Source organism: Pinus tabuliformis, chromosome J (genome assembly GCF_031772625.1).
Source record: "Pinus tabuliformis cultivar Carrire ecotype Pingquan chromosome J, CPIR1, whole genome shotgun sequence".
NCBI classification, from domain to species: Eukaryota; Viridiplantae; Streptophyta; class Pinopsida; order Pinales; family Pinaceae; genus Pinus; species Pinus tabuliformis.
The window spans coordinates 741,601,645-741,628,820 of record NC_142295.1 but is presented as its reverse complement, the minus strand read 5'-3'; the positions used below and the strand labels follow the sequence as shown (position 1 = coordinate 741,628,820).

The 27,176-nt window shown below is 36.4% G+C and overlaps 1 protein-coding gene across 1 annotated transcript; it reads right to left on the bottom strand.

Annotated features, from left to right (window-relative positions):
- LOC149228847 (uncharacterized) lies at positions 1 to 26,660 on the bottom strand. The gene is made up of 4 exons (XM_089380881.1): positions 26,607 to 26,660; positions 1,204 to 1,314; positions 270 to 358; positions 1 to 13 (listed from the first exon to the last, which is right to left on the bottom strand). Exons 1-4 carry the CDS (start codon positions 26,658 to 26,660, stop codon positions 1 to 3), a joined length of 267 nt encoding a protein of 88 aa, XP_089237007.1.
- Positions 26,661 to 27,176: the final 516 nt, after the last annotated feature.

Sequence of the window (27,176 nt, the reverse complement as noted above, 5' to 3'; positions counted from 1 at the left end):
TCAATGACTCAGTCTGTAAAAACAACAAACAAACAATTAACATAAAATGTCTGTAAACTATAACCTAAAATTGAATGTGCATTATTCAGAATCCAGATGCCATCAAAACCATTCAAGGTCAGATATACTTCAAAAAAACTTCAATTCATCGCTTAGAGATTAAATATGATAAAAACAAAAATTCTCTATAGGAAAATAATTTTCAATAAATTCTATGGAATAATTCAACCGTGTTAAAAATGCACACAAACAAACAATTGGGTGTATACCTTTCCATACGACACTCCAAATACTTTTTCGAAAGAGGCCTACATTTCTCAGATTTGTAGTTATTGGATTTGAGGCATTCCATATAGTGCTGGTACGGTCACAGATGTGCTTCTGGCCTTGCACACCTAGGCTATCTCGATACGCTAATATGCCAGCCATATTATTAGTCCTGTGTCCCGTGACATATGAGATAAGGTATACGAATACTAAGGGTTATACATAGATTGCTTAGATAAGGGAACCAATGGTTTAGGACTTCAGGAAGAAGGAGAACTAGGTGATGTCATGTTCCTTGCCTCTGTGAGGTTCATTATTTATGTGTGCACAAACCGCTCTCTTGGGGCTTTGTTGAGCAGTTGACGGTCCCTTGCCTTGCCTGCGTTCTCCCCCGGATAAGGGCGAAGTGAACCGAGTTCTGAGCTGCCCCTGCTATTGATGCTTTTGTTCGATCAAATGTTTCTAGATAAGCTGCTTCTTCAACTGGGTAAACTTCACCCGGTCCTGAAGCTACTTTTACTCATACTACTGGTGCCCCTGCAGTTTACACCCTGGCTGCTTGATCTGCTTACGCTGGTGGATCAACTTCAATTGTTGAATCAACGAATTCAATAATATATGCATTCAGATTAGTTAGAGGAAGTGGCAATATCAGCATCCCTTTATTAGATTCTATTATGAATGAAATGAGATTCTAACGTTGTGTTATCCCTAACATGTGTCTAAAGTGGTGATAGAATAGACGAAAGCCAAATGATTTTCAGTTAAAAACAGAGTAATTTGGTGACTGTACATTGTTGTGGCACGATTTAACACTAAACATTTACATGTGACAAAGCATCTTTAGAAATCCCATACTAAAAATTCCAATTTTAAAATTTCAAAATTTGACACCATGAATTGGACGAGACAGGATCTGGCCTCTGGAGATCTTACAGAGTCGCATTCATGAAAATGATCTAAAGGGAAAACACCCTTTTCTGGTGGAATAGGTTTCAAGCCTCTGTTCCCACCAAAAGCACCCCCTGTCACAATTTCCCAGTGTTGCTAGGGGAACTAGTGTTTCAGTATGTTCCCAACGCTTTCATCCAAAAAAAATCTGCAGTAACACATATAGCCTTATCAAAGCAGGGACTTGTTGCTTGCAACCCTCTTGTTTTAATATATAAAGTCGGTCTCATGTGTTGACTAGAAGTCCATTAAGCTATATTAGTGAATCAAGTTTGAAATAAAACCCAGTTGCATGGTAAATTGTCTAATTAAAGCATTCATCTCCATTGATCATGATTTTATTATGATTTAATGAAAATGTATGAAAGTTAGAAAATAGACCCATCAAACCATTAGGCATGTGAATTTTGGAATATGACCTAGTACCATTAAAAATTTAGTTGTGAGTATTGAAACAATGGACTTACTGAAATTTACTACAACAAAATTACAAATTTAGCACTAAAAAGAAAGGAATAAAAATAAGTCTATTAAAATTATCACCAAAAATAAATAAATAAATTCATAAATCACTAAAAAATTAAAAATAAAGTGTTATAACAATAATTATGGGATGGAGAGTGCTAGGGTTCAGGTGAATCGTTGTGAGGGATACTACACCGCAGTCTAGTTTTGGATATCTTCTATGCACTCAACTACTCATGGCGAGGGGAGTTTGTGCTCCTGTGCTCATATGGCATCTGTTGTGGCCTCATCTTTGACGTTTTCCTTCCACAAACATGCTTTGTTCCAAAGACATTTGCAACCGGTTGTGACAAGGCCTCATCGGGTCTGGTCTCGCTCTGGACACCGTCGTTATCTAAGGCATGGCTCCTCTACAAAGTTATGCGCTCCACTTGGGTTTTTGTTAGGTCCCTATAATACTAGTGATTCCCCCATTACTATTGTCGTTGTATCCCTTATTGTTATTGTTGTGCCCTTATTGTCCCCATATTGTTATTATCGTGCGCCATAGAATCCCACTATTATTATTTTTGTGCCTCTATATTATTATTGTTAGATCGGTTTTGGTTATATTGTGACCCCTTAGACTCCTATATATAGAAAGGAGGTTTTTTCATTTGAATCATCTAAGAATTGTTCATTTGTGTAATGTAAAAGAGGTTTCCCCTTCAAAGAGGCTTATTTCTAAGGCATTGATCTATCTTTTCTATCTTTTTGTGAGCTGATTTCATAACATTTGGTATCAAAGCTTTGGATTCTAGGGTTTTGTTGCTCCAAACAGGTCAGCGTGGAATTTTCACTATAACTTTTTTCTGCGACGTTTCAAAAGCTAAAAAAAAAAACCATTTGAGATGAAATCTCGCTTAACCTCGAGCTCGAATTTCAGATCTTGTCTCGCTATATTTCCGGAGATATAATCTGAGGAAACTAAGGTTTTTGCAGACCCCCGAATTACATTCCAAACATGTGACCTTGGGAAAATCGTCATAACTTTCGCTCTAAGCATCATATTGAATTTTCGTAAGAAGTTACAGAAAGAGGACGAACTGTAGTGTTTTTAGGTATCATTTTGTTGGGTCCCTATAATACTAGTGATTACCCCATTAATATTGTATTTGCATCCCTTATTAATATTGTTGTGCCCCTATTATCCCCATATTGTTATTACTGTGCCCCATAGAATCCCTCTATTGTTATTTTTGTGGCTTTATATTATTATTGTTAGGTCGGCTGGGTTATATTGTGACTCCTTAGACTCCTATATATAGAAAGGAGGTTTTGTCATTTGAATCATCCAAGAATTGTTCATTTATGTAATGTAAAGGAGGTTTCCCCCTCGAAGAGGCTGAATTCTAAGGCGTTGATCTATCTTTTCTATGTTTTCTAGAGCTCGTTTCATAACATTTGGTATCAGAGCTTTGGATTCTAGTGTTTTGCTGCTCCAAACAGGTCATCGTGGCATTTTCACTATAACTTTTTTCTGCGACGTTTCAGAAGCTAAAAAATACCCATTTGAGAAGAAATCACACTGAAACTCGGGTCTGAATTTCAGATCTTTTTGTGCTATATTTGCGGAGATATGATCTGAGTAAGTTGGTCTTTTTGTAGACTCCTGAATTACATTCCAAATAGGTGACCTGGGGAAAATCGTCATAACTTTCTCTCTGAGGATCGGATTGAAATTTCGTAAGAAGGTGCAGAAAGAGGACAGACTGTAGTTTATTGTATATCTTTTTCAGAGCCAAAGGTCGAAACAGGGACATGTGGCACGTCGTACAAGTTCGCGCTACTGAACTAGTCTATAATCAGGTCACTATGGGAGATTTGACATAACTCTTCCTTGGAGAATCCAATTGGGATTAGACTAGTGGCATTAGAAAGAGGACACAAAGGTATACTACAAGTCGCAATTTCAGAACTGGATGATCTAAAATTACAGAGATACATCAAAGGCAATATCGAGCTCCTACAAAGTGAAAAAAGGTGTGTAGATTCTTTTAAATTTTTGCTTAAGATTGGTTTGAAAATTATTTTGAAGGAATTCAAAGGGCATAGTAGAGCATTATTATTGGTAATGGATGCCCCGAGGAAAGAAAATGCAAACACCTACTAAGCAACCTGAAAGCCCTAGCATGACTCATGAAGAAGAGGAAGAAATGCTACATGATATATCAAAATTACAAGAACAAGTGCAACAAATGTCACGCTCCCAAAAGCTAACAGAAGCTAAGATAAATGGCGTGGAATCTAAGATAAAGGGCATGGAAACTAAGATGGATGATTTGAAGATAGATTTGAAGACAGATTTGAAGAGAGACATGGCGGATTTGAAGACAGATTTGAAGACAAACATGGCAGATTTGAAGACAGATTTGACAAATTTTCTACAAGAAATAGTTACTAATGGTGAAAAGGTTGTAAAGGAAACTCATGATGCGAACAAAAGAAATGTTAATCATGATTTCATAGACTCTAATGTGGGATCGAAGACCCACCATATTCCAAAAATTGATATGAGGAAGTTTGATGGCAAGGATCCCGCAACATGGATATTACAGATGGAGCAATTTTTCGATCTCAATAATGTGCAAAACACACAAAAGGTACGTATTGCAACTTTATATTTGGAACCAAATCAGTTTGTGTGGTATCAATGGCTTTGCTCTCGTAAACAAATTATCACTTGTGCAATTTTTACGGAAGAATCGACAACACATTATGAGGATACAAAAAGCAACACTTTTTTTAGCCAATTGATAAGTCTCAAACAAAAGGGTTCAGTAATGGAGCACATTGAGGAGTTCCAAAAATTGAACATAAGGGTAAAAAATATTCCAGAGGAGCATAGGATTGATGTGTTCATAGGGTATTTAAAGGATAATATCCAACATGATGTTCGCCTTTGGGAACCTAATTCATTAGAGAAGGCATTCAGGTTAGCAAGAAAAATGGAAAGCAAAATTATGGCAACCAGGAAGCATACCACTCACAACTATAAAGATGGAAGTGTTGTTGCACCTAGTCTTCCACAACCTATAAGGTTGACACCACAACAATTGGAAGAAAAAAGAGCAAAAGGGCTTTGTTACAGTTGTGATAGTAAATACACTAAAGGTCATAAGTGTGCTGAGAAGAAATTATTCTACATAGATTGCGAAGAGGAAGAAGAAAATGAGCAAGAAAGGTCAAAAGAAGAGGATATACTCCAGGAACAAAGCCTAGATAAAGAAGAAATGAATTTGACCATATCTTGTAATGCATTGGCTGGAATTACCACTCCTCAAACCATCAAGATAGAAGGACAAATCAAGAAGAAAGAGGTAATAGTGTTGATTGATTCAGGAAGTACCCACAATTTTATTGATTGTAAGGTAGAAAAATAATTGAATTGCTTCTTATATCCAACACCAGAGTGTCAAGTAATGGTTGCACATGGAGGAACAATAAACTGCTCTGGAAAGTGCCATAATATCAAGCTATTGATGGGAGAATATGTATTGACTAGCCCAATGCTTTCCATTCCAATGGGAGGTGTTGATGTTGTACTAGGAGTTCAATGGCTACAATCCTTGGGTACAATAGTTTTTAATTTTCAAAAACTTTTCATGAAATTTTCTGTGGAAGGAAAGGAAGTTGAATTAAGGGGTATTGCAGGGAAACCAAGAAATATAATCAGCTCTAACGGTATGACAAAGCTTCTAAAAAAGGAACAAAGGGGTGTAATTGCGCAATTATGTTCGCTAGATGTTTCCACATTGGAATCATCTATTTCTCCAGATCTCAAAAAAGTCTTGAACAATCATTCCAAGGTATTTGAGACTCCCAAAGGTCTCCCACCTATTCGTGATCATGATCATGTAATTCATTTAATTCCAGGAAGTGTTCCTCCAAACATCAGGCCGTACAGATATCCCTATGCCCAAAAGAGTGAAATTGAACGTATGGTTGCAAAAATGCTAGAGCCTGGTATAATTCAACCAAGTCAAAGTTCTTTCTCTGCTCCAGTAGTATTAGTGCACAAGAAGGATGGATCATGGCGCATGTTTCTGGATTATAGGGAGCTCAACGAGTTCACTGTTAAAGATAAGTTTCCCATTCCTGTCATTGATGAATTACTGGATGAATTGCATGGATCAATTTACTTCACCAAGTTGGATCTTCGTTCAGGATATCATCAAATCAGAATGAAGACTGAAGACATTCTGAAAACAGCATTTAGAACTCATGAGGGTCATTATGAATTTTTGGTCATGCCTTTTGGCCTTACAAATGCACCTTCAACATTTCAAGGTTTGATGAATTCCATTTTCAAACCATTCCTTAGAAAATTTGTGTTAGTATTTTTTGATGATATATTAATCTACAGCAAGTCTTGGAAGGATCATGTTGAACATGTTGACAGGGTGCTACAACTATTGGAGGAGAAACAATTATATGCAAAAAGATCCAAATGATTCTTTGGAGTACATGAGGTGGAATATCTGGGTCATATTGTATCTCATGAAGGAGTTAAGGTAGACCCTAGCAAAATTAAAGCCATTAAGGAATGGAAAATCCCCACATCCATAAAGCATCTGCGAGGATTTCTTGGGTTGACAGGGTATTATCGCAAGTTTGTTAAGAATTATGGGAGAATAGCAGCACCTCTAACAACATTATTGAAGAAAGATGCATTTTCATGGACTCCAGAAGCAACAAAGGCCTTCGAACATCTTAAAGAGGCAATGTGCCAAGCACCGGTCTTAGCTACACCAGACTTCACAAAAACCTTTATTGTGGAATGTGATGCTTCAGGAAATGGAATTGGTTTTGTTTTAATGCAAGATGAAAGACCCATTGCTTTTGAAAGTCGTCCAATCAAGGATAAGTTTTTACACAAAGATATTTATGAGAAGGAAATGTTGGCAATACTCCATGCACTTAAGAAATGGCGACCCTACCTAATGGGAAGACACTTCAAGGTAAAATCAGATCATGATAGCTTTAAATACTTTTTAGAACAAAGATTATCCTCTAAAGAACAACAAAAGTGGGTCACAAAGATGTTGGGTTATGACTTTGAAATCATCTACAAAAAATGGAAGCAAAATGTGGTGGTAGATGCACTCTCAAGAAAGGATGAGGACATGGAAGTATTGTTGTGCGCCATTTCTATTATCCAACCAGATTGGATAAACGAAGCAAGGGAGGAATGGAAGAATGATGAAGAAGTGTGGGCACTTATTCGAAAGTTACAACAAGATTCCAGTACATCTGATACATTTAGCTGGCAAAATGATTCTTTATGGTACAAAGATCGCTTATACCTCTGTAAGAATTCCCAACTAAAACGATTCTTATGGAATTGCACACTTCTCCCTTAGGAGGGCACTCAAGATATTTAAAAACTTACCACAGGGTTAAGAAGGAATTTTTTTGGGATGGCCTTAAATCGGATATTCAAAAGTTTGTGGCGGAATGTTTGGTTTGCCAACAAAATAAAGTTGAAACAATTAAGACCCCGGGTCTATTACAACCTTTATCCATTCCAAGTCAACGTTGGGAGGAGGTTTCAATGGATTTTATCACAGGTTTACCCAAGTCTGAGGGAAAGAGTGTCATCATGGTGGTAGTTGATAGACTTACCAAGTATGCACACTTTTGTGCATTATCACATCCATTTAAAGCCAGTACAGTATCTACTGCATTTATGGAAACAATTCAAAAGCTACATGGAAACCCAAAGATTATTATAAGTGACAGAGATCCCATTTTCAATGGAAATTTTTGGACAGAATTATTTTCTTGTCTTGGTACTCAGTTAGCTCATAGCTCATCTTATCATCCTCAATCTGATGGGCAAACTGAGATAGTAAACAAATGTTTGGAAGGATATCTTCGTTGCTTTGTATTTGATAAACAGACACAATGGGTCAAATGGTTGCCTCTATCTGAATGGTGGTATAACACTTCCTTCCATACAGCAACAAAAATGACCCCATTTATGGCACTTTATGGATATCAGCCACCATCCATCACATCATATTTAAGAGAAAATTCTAAGGTTCAAACAGTGGAACATCACATCGAACATCAACAACAAGTCCTCCAACTCTTAAAGGATAACCTTGTGTTGGCACAGAATAGAATGAAACAACAGGAAGATCAACATTGCAGCGAAAGATGTTTTGATGTAGGTGATTGGGTATTCTTACGGCTACAACCATATAAGCAAATGTCCCTCAAGCAAGCTAAGAAGGATAATAAATTATCACCAAAGTATTATGGTTCGTACAAGGTGTTGAAAAAGATTGGTACTATGGCATACAAATTGGAGCTTCCTGCAGCTTCTCGATTACACCCAGTTTTCCATGTTTCATGTTTAAAGAAGGTTATAGGCGACAAGCTCCCAGTTCAAACAATATTACCAGAACTTGACGAGGAAGGAAAAATTATATTGGAACCAGAAGTAGTCACAAAAATAAGAACTCGACAACTACAAAATCGATCAATTTCGGAGTATCTTATCAAGTGGAAGAACTTATCCACTGAAGATTCCACATGGGAGGATGACAATTTTATACAGAAGCATCCAGAACTACTCAAGCGTTGAGGACAACACTTTTTTGAAGGAGAGGGGCATGTTGGGTCCCTATAATACTAGTGATTACCCCATTAATATTGTAGTTGCATCCCTTATTAATATTGTTGTGCCCCTATTATCCCCATATTGTTATTACTGTGCCCCATATAATCCCTCTATTGTTATTTTTGTGGATTTATATTATTATTGTTATGTCGGCTGGGTTATATTGTGACTCCTTAGACTCCTATATATAGAAAGGAGGTTTTGTCATTTGAATCATCCAAGAATTGTTCATTTATGTAATGTAAAGGAGGAAGCCCCCTCGAAGAGGCTAAATTCTAAGGCGTTGATCTATCTTTTCTATGTTTTCTTGAGCTGGTTTCATAACACATTTTCAAAACCTAAGGTTGAAACAGTGACCCGCGGCACGTCGTACAAGTTCGCTCTACTGAACCAGTCTATACTCAGGTCATCGTGGGAGAATTGTCATAACTCTTCATTGGAGAATCCAATCTTGATCAAACTTGCGAGGTTAGAAATATTACTCAGAGGGTTACAGCAGGAAGAAATTTCAGACCTTGGAGATCCGCAATTACAAAGATACATCAGATTCAATATCGAGCTCCTACAAAGTGAAAAAAGGTGTGTAGTTTTTTTTTAATTTCTGCATAAGCTTGGTTTGAAAAATTAGTTTGAAGGAATTCAAAGGGCATAGTGAAGAATTATTATCAGTAATTGATTCCCTAAAGAAAGAAAATGGAAACACCTAGTAAGCAACCTAAAAACTCTAACATGACTCATGAAGAAGAGGAAGAAATGCAACATGATATATCAAAATTACGATACCAAGTGCAACAAATTTCACTCGCACAAAAAGTAATAGAAGCTAAGATGGATGGTTCAAAGAAGGACGTAGAAGCTAATATGTATGGCGTGGAAGCTAAGGTGGATGATTTAAAGAAAGGCATGGAAGATTTGAAGACAGATTTGACAAAGTTTATACAATAAATGCTTACTAATGGTGAAAGGGTAGTAAAGGAAACTCATGATGAGAACAAAATAAATGTTAATCATGATTTCATAGACTCTAATGTTGGATCGAAGAACCACCATGTTCCAAAGATCGATATGAGGAAGCTTGATGGAAAGGATCCTGGAACATGGATACTACAAATGGAGAAATTTTTCGATCTCCATAATGTGCAAAACACACAAAAGGTACACATTGCAACTTTATATTTGGAACCAAATCAATTTGTATGGTATCGATGGATTTGCTCTTGTAAACAAATTGTCACTTTGGCTATTTTTACGGATGAAATGATAGCACATTATGAGGTTACAAAAACAACACTTTTTTTAACCAATTGATAAATCTCAAACAAAAGGGTTCAATGATGGAGCACATTGAGGACTTCCAAAAATTGAATATAAGGGTAAAAGATATTCCAGAAGAGCATACAATTGATGTGTTCATAGGGACTTTAAAAGATAACATCCAACATGAGGTTCACCTTTAGGAACCAGATTCATTGGAGAAGGCATTTAGTTTGGCAATAAAAATGGAAAGCAAAATTATGGCAACAAGGAAGCCTACCACTCACAATCATAAAGATGGAAGTGTTGTTGCCCCTAGCCATCCACAACCTACAAGGTTGACACCACAACAATTGGAAGAAAAAAGAGCAAAAGGGCTTTGTTACAGTTGTGATAGCAAATACACTAAAGGTCATAAGTGTGTCGAGAAGAAAGTATTTTACATAGATTGTGAAGAGGAGGAAGAAAAGTAATAAGAAACATCGAAAGAAGAGGATATACACCAAGAACAAACCCTAGAAAAAGAAGAAATGAATCCAACCATATCTTGTAATCCATTGGTTGGAATTACCACTCCTCAAACTATCAAGATATAAGGGCATATCAAGAAGAAAAAGGTAATAGTGTTGATTGATTCGGGAAGTACCCATAATTTTATTCATTGTAAGATAGCCAAGGAATTGAATTTATTCCTATATCCAGCACCAGAGTGTCAAGTGATGGTTGCAAGTGGAGGAACCATAAATTGCTCAGGAAATTTCCATAATATCAAGCTATCCATGGGAGACTATGTATTGAATAGCCCAATGCTTTCCATTCCAATGGGCGGTGTTGATGTTGTACTAGGAGTCCAATGGCTACAATCCTTGGGTACAATAGCTTTTAATTTTCAATAACTTTTCATGAAATTCTCTTCAGAAGGAAAGGAAGTTGAATTAAAGGGTATCGCAGGGAAACTATGAAAGATAATCAGCTCTAACGGAATGACAAAGCTTCTAAAGAAAGAACAACGAGGCATGATTGCACAATTATGTTCACTAAAGGTTCCCACATCGAAATCATCCATTTCTCCAAATCTCCACAAAGTCTTGGACAATCATTCCAAGGTATTTGAGACTCCCAAAGGCCTCCCACCTATTTGTGATCATGATCATGCTATTAATTTGATTCCAAGAAGTGTTCCTCCAAACATCAAGCCTTACAGATATCCCTATGTCCAAAAGAGTGAAATTGAACGTATGGTTGCAGAAATGCTAGAGGTTTGTATAATTCAATCTAGTTAAAGTTCTTTCTCTACTCCAGTAGTATTGGTTCACAAGAAGGATGGATCATGGCGCATTTGTCCAGATTATAGGGAGCTCAACAAGCTCACTATTAAAGATAAATTTCCCATTCCTGTCACTGATGAATTATTGGATGAATTGCATGGATCAATTTACTTCACCAAGTTGGATCTTCGTTCAGGATATCATCAAATCAGAATTAAGACTAAAGACATTCCAAAAATAGCATTTAGAACTCATGAGGGTCATTATGAATTTTTGGTCATGCATTTTGGCTTTACTAATGCACCTTCTACATTTCAAGGTTTGATGAATTCCATTTTCAAACCTTCCTTAGAAAAATTGTGTTAATATTTTTTGATGATATACTAATCTACAGCAAGTCTTGGTGCTCAAACTATTGGAGGAGAAACAATTATATGCAAAAATCTCCAAATGTTTCTTTGGAGTACAAGGGTTGGAATATCTAGGTCATATTGTATCTCATGAAGGTGTTAAGGTAGACCCTAGAAAAATTAAAACCATTAAGGAATGGAAAATCCCCACATCCATCAAGCATCTATGAGGATTTCTCAGGTTGACAAGGTATTATCGCAAGTTTGTTAAGAATTATGGGAGAATAGCAACACCTCTAGAAACATTATTGAAGAAAGATGCATTTTCATGGACTCCAAAAGCAACGAAGGCCTTTGAATATCTTAAAGATGCAATGTGCCAAGCACCAGCCTTAGCTACACCGGCCTTCAAAAAACCTTTATTGTGGAACGTGATGCCTCGGGAAAAGGAATTGGTGTTGTTTTAATGTAAGAAGAAAGAACCATTGCTTTCGAAAGTCATCCAATCAAAGGAAAGTATTTGCACAAAGCTATATATGAGAAGAAAATGTTGGAAATACTACATGCACTTAAGAAATGGTCACCCTACCTAATGGGAAGACATTTCAAGGTAAAAACAGATCATGATAGTCTTAAATACTTTTTAGAACAAAGATTATCTTTAGAGGAGCAGTAAAAATGGGTCACAAAGATGTTGAGTTATGACTTTGAAATCATCTACAAAAAAGGGAAGCAAAATGTTGTGGTAGATGCACTCTCAAGAAAGGATGAGGATGTGGAAGCATTTCTTTGCGCCATTTCTATTATTCAACCAGATTGGATAAATGAAGCAAGGGATGAATGGAAGAATGACGAGGAAGTGTGGGAACTCATTCAAAAGATACAACAAGATCCCAGTACATATGATACATTTATCTGGAAAAATGTTTGGTTATGGTACACGGATCGGTTATACCTATGTAATAATTCACAACTCAAACAAAAGATTCTTAGGGAATTTCACACCTCTCCCTTAGGAGGGCACTCAGGATTTCTAAAAACCTACCATAGGGTTAAGAAGGAATTTTTTTGGGATGGTCTTAAATCAAATATTCAAAAGTTTGTGGTGGAATGTTTGGTTTACCAACAAAATAAAGTTGAAACAATTAAGACCCCATGACTATTACAACCTTTATCCATTCCAAGCCAACGTTGGGAGGAGGTTTCAATGGATTTTATCACAGGTTTACCCAAGTCCGAAGGAAAGAGTGTTATCATGGTGGTAGTTGACAGACTTACCAAGTATGCACACTTTTGTGCATTATCTCATCCATTTAAAGCGAGTATAGTTTCTACTGCATTTATGGAAACAATTCAAAAGCTACATGGAAACCCAAAGATTATTGTAAGCAACAAAGATCCCATTTTCATTGGAAATTTTTGGACAGAATTATTTTCTTGTCTTGGTACTTAGTTAGCTCATAGCTCATCTTATCATCCTCAATCTGATGGGAAAAATGAGATAGTAAACAAATGTTCGGAAGGATATCTTCATTGCTTTGTATCTGATAAACGGACACAATGGGTCAAATGGTTGCCTCTGGCTGAATGGTGGTATAACAGTTCCTTCCATACTTCAACAAAAATGACCCCATTTATGGCACTTTATGGATATCATCCACCATCCATCACATCATATTTAAGAGAAAATTCTAAGGTTCAAGCAATGGAAGATCACATCGAGCATCAACAACAAGTTCTCCAACTCTTAAAGGATAACCTCACCTTGGCGTAGAATGGAATGAAACAGGAGGCATATCAACATCACAGTGAAAGAAGTTTTGATGTAGGTGATTGGGTATTCCTACAGTTACAACCATATAAACAAATGTCCCACAAGAAAGCTAAGAAGGATGATAAATTATCACCAAAGTATTATAGTCCTTACAAGGTGTTGCAAAAGATAGGTACTATGGCATACAAATTGGAGCTTCCTGCAGCTTCCCGAGTGCACCCAGTTTTCCATGTCTCATGCTTAAAGAAGGTTATAGGTGACAAGCTTCTAGTTCAAACAATATTGCCAAAACTTGATGAGGAAGGAAAAATCATATTGGAACCTGAAGCAATCAAAGAAACAAGAACTTGACGACTACGAAATCGATCAATTTCAGAGTATCTCATCAAGTGGAAGAACTTACCCATTGAAGATTCCACATGGGAGGATGAGAATTGTATATAGAAGCATCCAGAACTACTCAAGCGTTGAGGACAACACTTTTTTGAAGGAGAGGGGCATGTTAGGTCCCTATAATACTAGTGATTCCCCCATTACTATTGTCGTTGTATCCCTTATTGTTATTGTTTTGCCCCTATTGTCCCCATATTGTTATTATTGTGCCCCATAGAATCCCACTACTATTATTTTTGTGCCTTTATATTATTATTGTTAGGTTGGCTTTGATTATATTATGACCCCTTAGACTCCTATATATAGAAAGGAGGTTTTGTCATTTGAATCATCTAAGAATTGTTCATTTGTAATGTAAAGGAGGTTGCCCCCTCAAAGAGGCTTATTTCTAAGGCACTGATCTATCTTTTCAATCTTTTTGTGAGTTGGTTTCATAACAATTTTCAATGACGTCTCTCCTATATTGGTGCCAGTGAAAGTGGATACAGAGACTGTGTACACCATCTACTCACAGCCAAATCTCCAGATCTTTTTATGGGAGGTGAGATGGGTAGTAGACAATGCATCTTCATCCTTTGGAACAGTCTACGACTCTGTAATAGCAACTCCATGGATAAGCATTGGTCATGTGTTGCATGCAAAGAAAAAATCCATATCCAGCAGTGATGGGCACAATTCGATGGAACCACCCAATTTTTCAGCGCTTGGATCTAAGATGGAAGGTAACGCAATCAAGTTTGGAGGAGCATCAACCAGAATAGTTGTTATCGTGACTAATGGCTTTGGTAGAGCAAAGGTCAAGAAGAGCAATGTTCTATGCAATTTGGAGTTTTGGACCCAACCATCAAATGTAGAGCAAACTAGGACGAGTTAAATAGGGGACAAAATTCCGGAGACGGTGATAAGGAGCGGTCCCAAATCCGGAGGATTTGTAGCAGGCTTTTATCAAAACCATTCTGGGAAATCAATAATATTATGGATCCGGGGTATGGATCTAGTGACAGATCTAAAGAAAAATGCCCAAAATGTCACAGATATTTTTGCTTCATTACAAAGTTTGATTTTTTCCAAGAAAGTGTTGTAGGAAGAGATCCACTTGAAAGATTATGGTATTCAAAGGAACTCTACCATTATCCAGAATTTAAGACTACAAGGAGGTGCCCCATGAGTAAGCACACTAGCTATATCATCATCAACAGATAAGGGTTAGGCTTCATTCAAAGATGTAATAAGAGGTAAAGTTTTCACACAAGACAAACAAAACCCAAATCTGACAATCCCAGGTTAGTATATTGTAGAAAAAATGGAAAATTTCCTAGATCTCTCCATAGAATTACCAGAAGTAAGAGGTCTCTTCAATACTTTACAAGAAAAACTATCATTTGTCGATTTAATGGTTTCGAGCCCAAATCTGAAGATCTAAATGAGTGGGTCTACCTTAACTGGACTAAATATTGCAATAATTATCTGTGTGCAAAAGATTTTTTTGTGGTTCAGTTTAATACCCAACATGATTACAATTATGTCATAAATGATGGACCATGGTTCTGGGGAAGGGCGCGTCTCTTCATAACCCCATGGTTTCTTGATTTTGATGCAAAATCAATGGTGGTTACAAAAATACCGGTTTGGGTTAGAATACATAACCTTCCACTCCCTTTTTGGCACCATTAGGTCCTAGAAGTCATTGGAAACTCTTTGGGAAGGTTCCTAAATATGGATCGAGAAAAATGGACAAAGGGATTTGCACTTTTGCCTATATTTGTGTGGAGATGGATTTAAGAAAAGGCCTTCGGGATTGTATTTGCCTAACACACAAAGACTTGAAGTGGATACAATGGCTAGATTTTGAAAACACTACCTTTAGATGTCGGGTTTTCCATAAAACATGGCACTTGCAAAACACATGCAAACAAGAAAAGAAAAGAACAAAGAAGAGACCGCAAAAGCAAAAAGGATGGCAATTCCTAGACCCTCCATCATCACATGAGGAGGATGAAGAAATGGATGAAACCCAACAACATCTGGAAACACAAAAACAACAAGGCTCTCAAGAGGAGGGAGAAGATAACGAGGAGAACAAAATAATCACGTAGAGAATCCAAATAACTCAGCAGTTGTTTCGATCCTTGAAAACAAATTAGAAGGAAAAAACAACAATCAAGGCACAGGTGGAACTAAGTGAACTCATTTATCGGAGAGTTCTGACTCATATAAAGAAACCCCAAACATTACAAGAAATAATGAGTTGGAAATTCTTACTACTACTCCATCACTTGGGGCCTAGCAAAAAGTCCAAAAGAGAAAAGGCAAAAAAGAAAAGTTCAGTTTATCTGGAAATTTGTAATCTTTATTTTTTATTTTGGTAGCTCTACTACTATTTGTGTGTCTAGCACGTACACGGGTCCCCCAAGACAATTCATGAATGCTTTGTGCGTCTACTCTATGTAACTTTTCATTTTTATTTATAGAAAGTTACTAATTTTTTCCTTGGAAAAAACAATAATTATGTACAATATTCTATTAAAGGAAAGAAAAAGAAAAAATGCAGAAGGTACCCATTATTTTATTAAGATATAATAAAATAATAGGGGTTGTTGTAGCATGGCCTCAACACACCACCCACAAAAATTCAATTTAGAGGCCTAATTTTTTCTATCTAGATTTGCTTGAGCTAGAGTCTTAAAAGCGTGATTTTATCATTTTTTGCATATCACTTTACTTTTGATAAATATTGGTATAATCAAGACATTTCTTGTATCAAAATTTATCTAATTTGAAAATTTGACACAAAGCATGATTTTACCATTCTTTTCATATCACTTTAATTTTGTTAAATTTGGCCTAATTTAGAAATTTCTTGTATCAAAATTTATCTAATTCAAAAAACTGACACAAAACCACGATTGCGAGCCCTACCCATCCTAGGAGGTCTCTTAGGATCCCTGGTCTTCTACCTATAATAGTATCATTTTCTAGATATTACTTCTAGGAATAAATATTAGGCCCTTTTGGGGAAAATAGGAGGGTCGAGAGGATTCAGAGAACCACCACCCCCTCCACCTTTAAATAATCTTCACAAAGGAGGACCCTCTCCTGCCAAAATATTTCCAGTCATGGAAAGTTTGAATCTTGTAGAGCTTTCAAAACTTATCAATGTCCTCACACCTCATGACATGACTTGGCCGTCAATGCTTACCAACTTTCCATTGGAAATTTGTTGCACATAATTTTGTCATTAATGACAACCAATGTCATTTATGTCAAAGGGGATGCCTAAGGAAGCAACAGTTCCATCCATGAATCAAAGGAAGCAGTATGATATCTTGATCTCTTACATTCCCTCATTAAGTGAATTCAAAGAGGATTGAAGTTTACTGAGTTTTTATCAAAGTTGTGATGTCCTAATGAGTTTATGGGTGGTATGGTTGGATTTTCTTCTCTAATACCTTTCCAATGGTATAGCACACTTGGAAAAACACCTTCTGAATGAGAAGTTATGGTCGTTTGAAGTTTACAGCTATAATGGAGACCAAAAACACCAAATTTATTGAAAAACACCAAATTTTGTAACAACGAGCATTTCTTGATGGATCAATGGTCATGTGGTGAAATATACAATGGACGTGAAATAAATGTACACGTTGTTTGATCAATTAAATTTTGATCATCTTCTACAAAATTTGGTTGTTGAAATTCTAATGTACAATGGATGATATGTTAACATGCTCGAAGTTTAACAAGGGGTTGCCCTTCCATATTGGCCCAATAGATACATGTGGTTAGGATCTATTTGACCCCTCGTATGAGTACCATCTGGACCTCCCTACTATATAATCAATGATGTGGCAGTATTAATAGTGACAAATCCCATTTGGATGAATGGCAACACTGACACGTGGGCATTAGTGGTTGGCCCAAGATGATGTGGCTAGTGACGATGATGTGGTGGGAGAAGGATGACATGGAATCTTATCATTGTGCCATGTGGCATGTTGATATGGGCATTTTAGCCAACTGATAGGCGGGATTCTGTGTGACATGTGGCCCCCTTGGAATGAGCTATGTGGTAGGTGTAATGTCATGATGACATTAATACTCAGGGACCTAATGACCCTTAGATATTGATCATTTGATGTGGTCCAGTGGTATTTTAAAGGTAAGCCCATTCCCTAAAGCACGGCCCTCGTCATGTATATATTGAGGCATGGTTTGTGATTAAAATATCAAATGAGAATGTGGAGCATAATGTGAATGCTTGTCCTTTGTAGCTATTCTGAGGTGATTTTGTTTGGTTGGTTACAAGGTAGAAACCTTGGAGTGTTCTGAGGGTAAATTTTGTTTGACTGGCTCGTTATTGTGACATGGATATTGTTCTAGCTCGGCCCAATGACTTCGAGTGTTCCTGCAAGGGAATAATTTCATTTGATTGGCTTGCTTTTGTGACATGGAACAGTTCTAGCTCGGCTTGATAACTTGGAGTGTGTTGAGGACACAATTTTGTCTGATTAGCTTGGTCTTTTGATGTGGAAAAGTTTTGGCTCAACCCAACAAATTCGAGTATGCCAAGGGAACAATTTTGTTTGAATGGCTTGATCTTGTTATGTGGAAATAAGATGGCTCAACTCGAGTGTGTTGTGGGCATAATTGTGATTGATAAGCTTGGTCCTATGACGTGGGATAATGTATATTGGCGCGGTCATGGTAATGTGGGAACTAACGTGGAAATTCAAATAAAATCGGTGACTCCACCTTGCACAAGTTATTTTGTAGCACAATTGGCTGGCATATGGTTTGTCTCTCATGAGGTCAAGGGTTTGAGACTAGCGAATGGTTGATTATTTTGTCTTTTTTAATTATTTTTCTAATCGAGACCCATTTTGTCAAATGATTAAGTCGATCGACGGTAGCCATTTTGTATAATTCCCACCGAACTTTGTCCATATTGTATAACATGTGGCAGAAAGAGTTATTTTGTCGAACAAATAATGTTTTCTAATGTTTTTGGGGTCAAATTGAGTGAAAATTAATTTTGGAAAGGGATTATTGGTTGAATTACTTATTAATTTGTTAAAGGAAGCTTAAAAATAACATTTGAGATCAGGGAAGTCCAAGTTATTGGAAATATGAGCATGTGAATAGGTGTTTGACATATGAACAGAAGGAAAGTTGATCTTATTATGATTTGAGCTTGTGGATTTAGTATGAAATATTGTGAAAAGTGTTCCATAGCAGATTGATGAAGGAGGTGGGTGCCTCAATCAGGTTTATTCGTACAACAAGTCGAAGATTGCACATTTTTGAGGTTGGTGCCTCAAATAGGTTGTAGCCTATTGCAAGTGGGTGCTTGCATATTTTGGGGTTTGGTGGCTGCAAATCTATGTAAACAAATTGATGAAGAAGACAAAAATAATTTGTGGTTTTATCCCACAAGGGTTTCCACATAAAAACTTATGTTATCTTGTGTTGATGCAATAATGGCTCCTTGATGCATAGTTTCAATCATTGTTATGATGAAAATTATTTTTTGATGCACTGTTATATAGTTAATTGTTGATGAAATGTTTTGAAAATTGAATTTTCCATTACATTGGTTCCCCCCCCCCCTTTAGTGTGATATTTGGTCTAACAAGTTGTATATGAGTGAGGTTCCTTTAGAAACAGTTACTTGTTGGAAGGTATATCAAAGGAGTTATGGCCAGTACTAGGAAAAGTAATAAGAAGTAGTCTTAGAAGTGTAGGTTTTAACCCCGTACATAAATTACCTACATAGGAATTCTAAAACACAGAAAATAAAAAATGTGATAGCATAACACATAAAACACCACACACAGAGATTTTCCCATAGATCCCAAAATCGGGACTACCAGCTTGATTTTTCATTATGTTCCTTTCAAGATTACAATACATATTTATACATGCTGAAGCATCCAATACCATGGACTGAAAACCATCGTGTCCAAAACCATGGACCGAAAACCATCATGTCCAAAACCATGTGTGAAAATTATGCACAAAACCATAGGTAGGTCTGCCCAACCTAATATAGGGTCCAAAAAAAAAAATTCCTGTGGCGCTGCCCCTGACCCCATAGAGGGGGGCTACCCTCCCCCCTTGAACCCCCCTGTGACCACCCTGTTGCGCAATCGACGCAATGAAGGGCCCCCCCCCCCCAACCCCCCGGTTCACTACGTCAACTAGTCATGGAAAGAATAACACAACCCAACAAGAATAGGAAGGGTTGTGATTATGTGAGAAATACATCAGATCCCAAAGATGATATCTTCTTCATGGTCATGAATTCTAAAAACAAACAGAAAGAGAAATTGGGTATTGCATATTGTTTCAATTTTGGTAATGATGGTCACTATACTTCTATGTCCATGTCCTAATATAGATAATGAAGATGATATTCCTCAACTAATTGAGTTTAACCAACTAGAGGAAGTAAAAGAAGAAATTTAGGAAGAAGTAGATTTTGAGGGAGAACCCAAAAGTGCCTTAAAGGAATTAAAAGCTTCAAAAAGAAGGGATATTCAATTAGAAGAGAAACTCCAAAATAATAAACTTAAATATGAACTCAAGAAGGAACAAGACCATTATCTTTCTACTTTGAAGGCCCATCTAGAATAATCAAGAAGGATGGAAGAAGTGTGGCAAAGCAAACTGAAGGAAAAAGAAGATCGTTGTGAATCTCTAAAAGTTGAGATTATCTCCTTGAGAGATAAGCTAGAAAAAAGTAAACAATCAAAGGATGAATGAAAGAAAATGGCAACAAGAACTCCCGGAAACTAGGGACTATGATTCTACTTCTCAAAAAGCACAATTGGAAGAATCTAAAAGGAATGAGGATGCCTTGGTGAATCAACTGAAAGAAAAGATGCAAGACTTTGAAGAGAAGAATCACAAACTTATCAAAGTAGATGAATAATTTGGTTGCTTAAAGATCGAGATGAAAGAAGCAAAAAAGAGAGAAGAGATTTTGAAAATTCATCTTAAGGAAAGATATGAGGACTTGAACAAACTTGAAGTAGAATTTGATCAACAAGAAATAAAAATTGAATAAGAAATCATCTCCTTGAAATCCCAACTTGAAGAAGCAAAAAGAATAGAAGAATTAATGAAAGATACAGATGATGAAGAAAGAAGAAGAATGTGAGGAGCTTGAAGAAGAAGTTGTTTCTTTGAGGTTTGAAGTTGACAAGCTCAACAAACATTTTAAGAGCTTGCAACTATTGGATGAGATTCTTAGCTATCAGATATCACCATATGATAAAACAGGTCTTGATTATATAGGTAAGTCTCCATGCAAAGAAGACTCGAGCTCCAAGTCTCCAAAGGTTAAATTTGAAGACAAGTTTGAAACCAAAGTTGGAATTCTTCAAAAAAAAATCACAGTGAAAGCCATAATAATATTGAAAGCTTTGTTACTCTAAGAATTTATGTCGTTGTTCTCAAGAAGCCCCATTAGAAAGAAGATGACAATGTAGTGGAAAGAATGAAAAAAGGATCGAACCTTGTCTAAGGAAGAACATGTTCAGGAGATATTCAAGGGAACCCTTCTCATCTAGGTACAAAATTATATTTATTGGTTATTTCTTTTCATGTACAAATTTTTGGCATAAGGCTAGGAATTACAAACCCTATGATGGGAATAATCAACCTCTAGAACCAAGTTTGTAGGAAAGCAATATCCAAATAGATTTAATAGTAGAAAGTGTACATCAGTTTATTCTTTTTTCAAGTACAATACATAATGCTCTAAATGTTACAATCTTAGACACATTGCATGAGAATATTAAATGAAGAAATTACCTAAGCAAGCCAAGGAAGAAAAGGGTTCTACCGAGCATGAAGAAAGTCACACTAGGGTGTGGAGAAGAAAACATATTGAGCCAGAAATGAACATCATGAACTTTCCTTGAGTTCTTAAGGCACTGTGTTGAGTTTTTGATCAATTATGTACTGTAAGGAAGATTCCATTATTCTATTATTTGAATTTCTTCCTAACGAAGAAATTCTATGATTATTTTGTCAAAGGTCAAATGTACAATATGATTTTGACAAGGATTATGAAGGCTGCAGTCATAACTTAATTGTCTCTAATAAGAACAAGATTTTAATGCTTAAGAAATACTAGAATTCCCCCTCTCAGGAGGAGATCAGCCCTACTAAGAATGACAAGGATAGTGCTAAGGACACTCTGGATGTGGATGATTTGAAACTTGAATTTGAAGAAAGGAGGATAATGGAATCCAAGTATGGAGGAGAAAACTAGATGAACCAAGGTAGGATGATCACTACCAGGAAACCAGTCATTGATAAAAGATATAAGGGTGACTAGGAAAATCATGTTTCAAGGGAGTATGATCATTTGACAAGGTATATGAGTGGAATGGGACACTTGTATCTGTCAAGGTTTCGAATAGAACCTTTGGAGGGGATATAAATACTTGATATTTCCCAGCATATTCACAAGGAGAGTATGAAAGCAGCAGTATAACAATAGAATTTAACTGGTGTATAGAGGGCATATGCACAAGGTGAGAAGGTCTACCATCTGAAACAAACACACAATCATAAGAGAAGTTGAAAAGAATTTACCTAACAGTCATTGAAGGAAGATATTAAGATGTTCAAGAGTGGATATTAGGACACTTCAGCCAATTAGATATTTATGTCCACATGACAGAAAAAGTAATAGATCAAAGGATTTGTCAAAGTTGACTCCAAAAGAACAGACCAATAGAAAGATATACATAGCAGAAATTCTTTGCAAGAAGAGAAGTTATGATAGGGGAGATTCACATAGTAGGAAGTATGGTCTCAGGGGGATATTTCATTTGCAAAAAAATCAGGTCCATAGGAAAACTCAAGAATAATTATGGAGCATTAATAGGAAACCATGTCCATTTTCCATTGATGTCAAAAGGGGAAAGAAAACAGAGATTGAAGAAAAAGGAGGAAGTAGGAAGACAAAGGAGAGGAGAAGTAGGCAGGAAGAATATTTGCAACCAATCAAGGGGGGTCCCTGACAACATGTTAGGGGGAGTTCGATTCATTTCCATCAATGACTATCAATGTATGGTGGTGTTACCATCAATGATAAAGGGCGGTATTGTTGCACAAAATGTTTTCATTGACGACAACCAGTGTTATTGATGTAAAATGGGATGCCTAAGGAAGTAGGAGTGTCATTCATGAATCAAAGGAAGCGGTATGATAACCTGATCCCTTGCATGCTCTCATCAAGTCAAAGAGGTTTGAATTTTACTGATATTTTGTAGAAATTATGATGTCATAATGAGTCTATGGATGGTATAATGGTTGGATAGACCTCTTTGATACCTTTACAACGTTATATCACAATTGGAAAAACTCCTTTTGGATGAGAATCTATGATCATTTGAAGTTGGAAACTATAATAAGGACCAAAAACACCAAGTTTTTTAAACAATGAGCATCTTCTGGATGGATGTATGGTCTTGTGGTAAAATCTATGGTGCTTGTCACATAAGCGTACACATTTATTAATTGATTAAAGTTTGAGCATCTACAGAATTTGGCCATTGAAATTCTAATCTACAATGGATGATATGTTAACATGCTCAAAGTTTAACAAGGGACTACCCTTTTACATTAGTCCAAACTTGTAGATACACATGGCTAGGATCTGTTTGACCCCTCAACCAACTTCCATGTAGACCCCCCTACTTAGGCATCAATGACACCAATTGGACGGATGGAAACAATGACACGTGGGAATTAGTGGTTGGCCCAAGATAATGTGGTTGGTGATGATGATGTGACGAGAGAAGGATGGTGTGGAATCATATCATTATGCCAAGTGGCATGTTTATATGGGAAATTTTACCCAACCAATAGGTGGAATTATATGTGACACGTCGCCCACTTGGAATGAGCCATGTTTCAAGTGTGAATTCATGATGACTTCAACACTTGGGAACCTAATGGCCCTTAGATCTTGGTCATGTGACATTATCCCATGGGAGTTTAAATGTTGTTCTATTCCCTAAAACAAGGCCCACGTCATGTACATATTGAGGTGTGGTTCGTGATTAAAATATCGGATGAGAATGTGGAGCGCAATGTGAGGGATAGCCTTCGTGGCTAATCTAAGGTGATTTGGTTTGGTTGGTCACAAGATCAAAACCTTGGAGTGTGCTGAGGGAACAATTTATTTTATTAGTTCATTGTTGTGATGTGGATATAGTTTTGGCTCAGCTTGACGACTTGGAGTATGCAGAGGGAACAATTTTGTTTAATTGGCTTGGTATTGTGACGTGGAATAGTTTTGGCTCAACATGATAACTTGGTGTGAAAAGGGAACAATTTTGTTTGATTGTCTTGGTATTTTTACATGGAACAATTACGATTCAACCCAATGACTTGGAGAGTGTCATCAGCACAATTTTGTTTGATTGGCTTAGTCCTGTGACATGGAAATAGTATGGCTCAACTCAATGACTTGAAGTGTGTCGAGGGCACAATTGTGATTGAGAATCTTAGCCCTATGATGTGGGATGGCTCTTATTGGATTGGCCCTAGTAACGTGGGCTTTACCATGGCAAGGCCTCTCCAAATCAGTTCAAATAAAATTAGTGACTCCACCTTACATCATATATGTTGTAGCATAGCTGGTTGGCATATGGTTTGCCTCCCGTGAGGTCAAAGGTTTGAACCTGATGAATGGTTAAATATATATATTTCTCCAACAGAGACCCATTATGTCGAATGGTTAAGTCAACCGACGATAGCCTTTTTGTAGAATGTCTACCAAACCTTGTCCATATTGTAGAACAAACGTCAAAAATAACTATTTTGTAGAACAATGAATGTTTTCCAATGTTTTGGGGGTTAAATTGAGTGCAAATTAATTTTGGAAAGGGATTATTGGTTGGATTGCTTATTAATTTGTTAAAGGAAGCTAGAAAACAATTTCTAAGATCAGGGAAACATTATTATTGGAAATATGAGCATGTGAACAAGTGTTTGACATATGAACAAAAGACAGGTTGATTTGATTATTATTTGAGCTTGTGGATCCAATTTCAAATATTGTAAGTTTGGCACCTCCATCGAGGGTGGTGCCTCAATCAAGTTGATTCCCACAAAAAGTCGAAGCTTGCACATTCTCGAGGTTGGTGCCTCAATTAGTTTGTATCCTATTGCAAGTGGGTGCTTGGATTTTTTCAATGTTGGTGCCTAAATTAGGTTGTAGCCTTTTGCAAGTGGGTACTTGCATATTTTGGGGGTCGGTGCCTTCAGCAGGTCGATGCTTGCAAATATATATAAAAAAATTGAAGAAGGCCAAAAAAAATCAATTTTTCACTCGCAAGGGTTTCCACATAAAATCTTGTGTTCTCTTATGTTAATGTGTTGATGGATTCTTGATGCATAGTTTCATTCATTGTTATGATGATAATTATTTTTTTTGCACTATTATATAGTAAATTATTGATGAATGTTTTGAAAAGTGAATTTTCCATTACACTGATTCACCCCCCATCTAAGTGTGATCTTTGGTCTAACAAAATCCTCAAGTTCAAAGGAAAAGTTAAGAGAACCCATCCATTTTCTATTTATGTTGTTTTCCTAATAGCATCATGTATAACTTTGTTTAACTTATTCTCTTTCAAAGAAAGTTATATGGGTTTGTGACCAAATGGTATGTTGAATTACGCTTAGGTGATGTTAACCTCTAACTTTTCCCCTTTTAAATTTGGAGGGTTAAAGACCAACACATTTCATTAGGCTCAAGATTCAGAGATAGATGCAAATACAAGTTGGGGGTTCGTTCCCATGGAAACAAGTTGTAAGATTGGTTCATTGATGATTCAAACACAATTTTGCATATATATGATAAATTTGTTATTTTTAGTAGGTCCCACACTTGGATGGTACAATAGTATTGGTCACACATCCAGAGTCCTTATGAACTCAAGATTCCATTGAGGCATCTCCAGGTCACATCCATGACACTTACTGTTTTTAGCAAGTTTCGTCCAAAGACTCGCATGTTAGAGATAATGGTATATTTTTGAATCCTTGTGATATTCTAAGTTTGATGAGCTACTTATGGGTTATATGCAAGTACTTTCTATTTTTAGCAATAATTGCATGTTAATTATAATTGTGGATTTGGATTCCTTACTAAAAGGCGAATCCAATGCGTATGATATCATGAGATATTGATACATTTCTAGTTTTATCAATTGGCACATGGAAGTGACAATTACATATTCCACCTACACACTAGTTTTTAAGTCTGATGGTGGTGGTTGTATCTGATTCTAATGATTGTCTATTTTTTGTTGTCTTGGAACGGTAATGCTAGTAGTGTATTTGGGTTTCCACATTAGAATTTGAGTCCAATGAGTATAATATCGTGGACATGGGGTCATATTTCTATTTTTAGAAGTGCATATTTTTATGCATACTAAATAGGGCATGGTATGCCTATCTGTTTTAGACATTTTCTATTTTTTCCTTTTTTAGAGGGAATACTAGTTTTAGCAAGAAGATGTGGTAGTATGATTGTTTGACATGTGGTAGCATTACAAGGGGTCAAATGGAAGGGGGTTATATGAGTCATTAGTGAGGTGGCAGAGCACATGCGTTGACATGGCAATTAAGGTAATTTTATTTTCCTCTCCTATATTTCCTCCCCTCCTTTCTTTCCTACTAGTATTCCTCTTTATCTCCTACTCCCACTCCTGCTCTTCCTCCATTTTTATCTCCCCTTTTCTTATTTTTATTCTTTATTTTACTCCCTTTTTTCCTAAAAAAAAAAATTACCAACTTGACTTCCTAAAATTGGCTAAGTCAAATTTTTGAAGATGGTGAGCAAGGAAAATTAGCTAAGTTGAATTACTTGGAGGAAAATTACGCCAACTCTAAATTGCTAAAATGCCTTGGGATACTTTTATCATGAGAAAATTTTCCAATAACACTTAAAGAGAAAATTCCCAAATTGAATTAGTCACTTTTATGCTCAATGATACTTTTCTCATGTCAAAACTTGGAGATACTTTGTCTAACTCAAGCACGGGCCACTTACCATAGTTTTATTCTATAGTTATAGCTTATTTCAACCCACAATGTGTGTTGAACTCCAATAATAGTGAGCTTGACCTCCTCTTCCTCTTGGTGCAAATTGAAGGGGGAAATTGTTATAAGTACAACGGAAGGCTAACCTTCCAATTGGAATTGTCTTGAGCAAGGCAAGCAACTTTCTCTCGTTTCCCCATCATTATTTTCTCTCTCTTGTAGCTATTATTATTTTGTGTCAAGATATAATTATTTTCAAGTTATGTGATAGTTATCTTGGTGCAACCGACCTTTTGGTTCTTGCACAATAAGATTTTGTTTGATCCACTCACTTTGGTTTGTTTGGTTCAATCGTATTTTGTGTAATATATTAAGAGTTATTTCAACTATTTATTTGGGCAATTAGTCACTTAAATATGTTTTCTTCTTACTCAATATTTTCATATTAAAGGTTGATTTGCAAAGGAACATTCCACACATTATATTTATGAATTTTTACACATTTGTTTGGCCATTAACTTGCTATTCAAAAAATCATTATCTTTTTGTTTCTCTGTGATTCATTATAGACTTACTAGTTATAATAGCAAGAATAAAGATTAAGGCTAGGGGCACCCCCCCAAGGATAGAAAACACCAGCCAAAGCAAAGAGGAATATTTTCTAGTGACACTTAGGGAAAATTTACATATATTTTCATTGATTTCTAAAGTTTACA